This window comes from Oncorhynchus clarkii, chromosome 18 (genome assembly GCF_045791955.1).
Source record: "Oncorhynchus clarkii lewisi isolate Uvic-CL-2024 chromosome 18, UVic_Ocla_1.0, whole genome shotgun sequence".
NCBI lineage: Eukaryota > Metazoa > Chordata > Actinopteri > Salmoniformes > Salmonidae > Oncorhynchus > Oncorhynchus clarkii.
This window is the reverse complement of record NC_092164.1, coordinates 46584289-46586424: the sequence shown is the minus strand read 5'-3', so window position 1 is coordinate 46586424 and position 2136 is coordinate 46584289. Positions and strand designations below refer to the sequence as shown.

The following is a 2136-nucleotide window of genomic DNA, read 5'->3' as shown; positions in this document are numbered from 1 at the left end:
GACATTTCTCTGTGCTGTACACACCTGGGTCGGCACATCTTCTACTAAACAAAAACAAATAAGTGTTTACATGTATGTGTCAATGGCCCAAATACTGTTGAACAACACTTCACACAGAGCTATAGAACACAAGAAAACAGGTTTCCATGTAAACGGCTACCAGGCACATTTCAGAGGAGTCTGGGAAAACAGAAAGCCTTTTAACGAAAGACAGCCTTGAGCTGAATAGATTAACACAACAGCAGTTGTCACATGCTGTTTTTTTCAACCATGACACCAATGTTACAAGAGTGTATACACCCTTATGTTATTCTAGCCAGTGTGTTTCCATAGCTAGCGCTGACACTGAGGACTTGAGAAGAGCAGAATTCAACAACCGCTGCACAATCCAAAACAGCAGCTTTGTGAGAAGGTGTTAAAGTTCACAGTGAGCCATTGTTATGTAAATGCCATCTGAGAAGTACCAGCGGCCTGGCTCCGGCTCCAAGTGAGTGCAGGTCCACTGGAGCCATGGTCCAGTGAGACACGGGTGCCGGCCCACGTAGATGGAAACAGAAATGTCTGAGCTGGGATGAATCCGGGATAAAAATACACCAACAGCAGAGGAGTGTTTTAACAGTACATGGTTGGCAGTGAGAAACCATTTTAGGTTGATGTCAGGAATGTTTAAAAGACAGGGATTGGATTGTCCAACCTACTCATAACATTAGCATCAGCTTCTAGCTAACATTTGCAAACAAACACATCAACACTTCAGGTCACAAACACATCAGTCATCGTCTTCATCTCAACCCATTAGCATGGTAGCCCCATTGGTTGTCATCAAAACCACTAACAACGTTTATAAACCCATATCTGCTGTACACACCATGCTGCCATCCGTATTAAAGTCTCAGATCGGAATTCATACTTACATCAAATGTCTGTGTGAAAGAGGAAGCCAGCTGCCTCTTGTTATACAGTTAACCCACTCGCCCCTCATTCTTCAAACATTTCTAGTACATTATAATACATTATCCCCTTATATGTTCCAGAACAATCAGAAAGCTCAGAACCCCTAGAGGTCACTAGGCTCCGCCCATCGTCCGACCTGTTATAGACGTCAGCAGGACATTTGAATTTTTTTTCAATTGCGAGTTCTCCGTTTTGCACAGCAGTATATAATCAGCGCATGTCCTTTGTTTCTCATGGCAGTGTGTGTGGGAGTAGAGGTGATCTGTCCACCCACACACACACACCCACCAACGCTCTTCTTAAGTCTTTTCAGATTGTGTGATAGAGACGGTTCTCTGTCCATCCTTCTAACCTTCTCTCCCACCCTTTCTCTGCTCATCACTGTCTGCAGCTCAGCTGCTGTTCAAACAGGTCCACCACTCCTTCATGGGTCCTTCTGTATCGTCCTACCCATCCATTCCTCTCCTACAGTTATCTCATCAGCCTCACAAGAGGTAAACATTGGGGCTAGTTAGACCCCCACCAGGCAGCCTTATGATCCTTCATTCCCCTCAGAGCTCTCTGGAGGGGGTGGGGCCTCCTCCGCCGTGGGAGACTGGGCTTCTCCCTGAACATCTAGACACAGAGAGATAGACACATAAGACTGCAGTTAGTTATCATTTTTCACCTCATTTCATCTTTATTTAACCAGGAAAGACCCGTGAGGTTAAAAGGCTCTTTGCGAAGACAGCCTGGAACCTGGCCACGAGACAGTGGTTGTGTGGTGGAGCTTCATGGATTTGAGTCAGGCTGTCAGGCTGAGCTAACCCACCTGTGAGGTTGAGCTCGGCCAGTTTGAGTGGAAGGTCAGTGGGGTTGACCCCAGCCGGTGACCCCAGGATGTCAGGTAGGGCGTTCCTTCTCCCCGAGCGACCCGAGGATGCAAAGTCCAGCTTGGGCTCTACCACTTCCGTCATCTCCTCAGGATCAGAGACCCTGCAACTGCTGCCTGGGAGAGGGGGGAAGAGAGAGACAGTAAATCAATTATATATTCACACCCAAAAGTTCTACTGCTCAGATCACATGGTCAGGATCAACTCTTTTCTAGTGCCGCTTTTGTCCACTGGAGGGAGTCCTTGTACTATCGTTACAACAGACTTACTTGTCACTTGTTTTTTGCACAGCTAAAGTATTTATTTATAT

The 2136-nt window shown here is 46.4% G+C and overlaps 1 protein-coding gene across 1 annotated transcript; it reads right to left on the bottom strand.

Annotated features, from left to right (window-relative positions):
* Positions 1-1027: 1027 nt before the first annotated feature.
* On the bottom strand, positions 1028-1910 carry LOC139372676 (cAMP-dependent protein kinase inhibitor alpha-like). Its single transcript, XM_071112461.1, has 2 exons — positions 1766-1910; positions 1028-1569 (listed from the first exon to the last, which is right to left on the bottom strand). The coding sequence occupies exons 1-2, from the start codon at positions 1908-1910 to the stop codon at positions 1487-1489; spliced, it is 228 nt and encodes a 75-aa protein (XP_070968562.1). The 3' UTR covers positions 1028-1486.
* Between the last annotated feature and the right edge of the window lie 226 nt (positions 1911-2136).

Coding starts and splice junctions, on each gene's coding strand:
- LOC139372676 (XM_071112461.1), bottom strand. CDS start 1,910: ATGACGGAAGTGGTAGAGCCCAAGCTGGACTTTGCATCCTCGGGTCGC. Junction 1,570..1,765: donor GGCCGAGCTCAACCTCACAG/GTGGGTTAGCTC, acceptor CTCTGTGTCTAG/ATGTTCAGGGAGAAGCCCAG.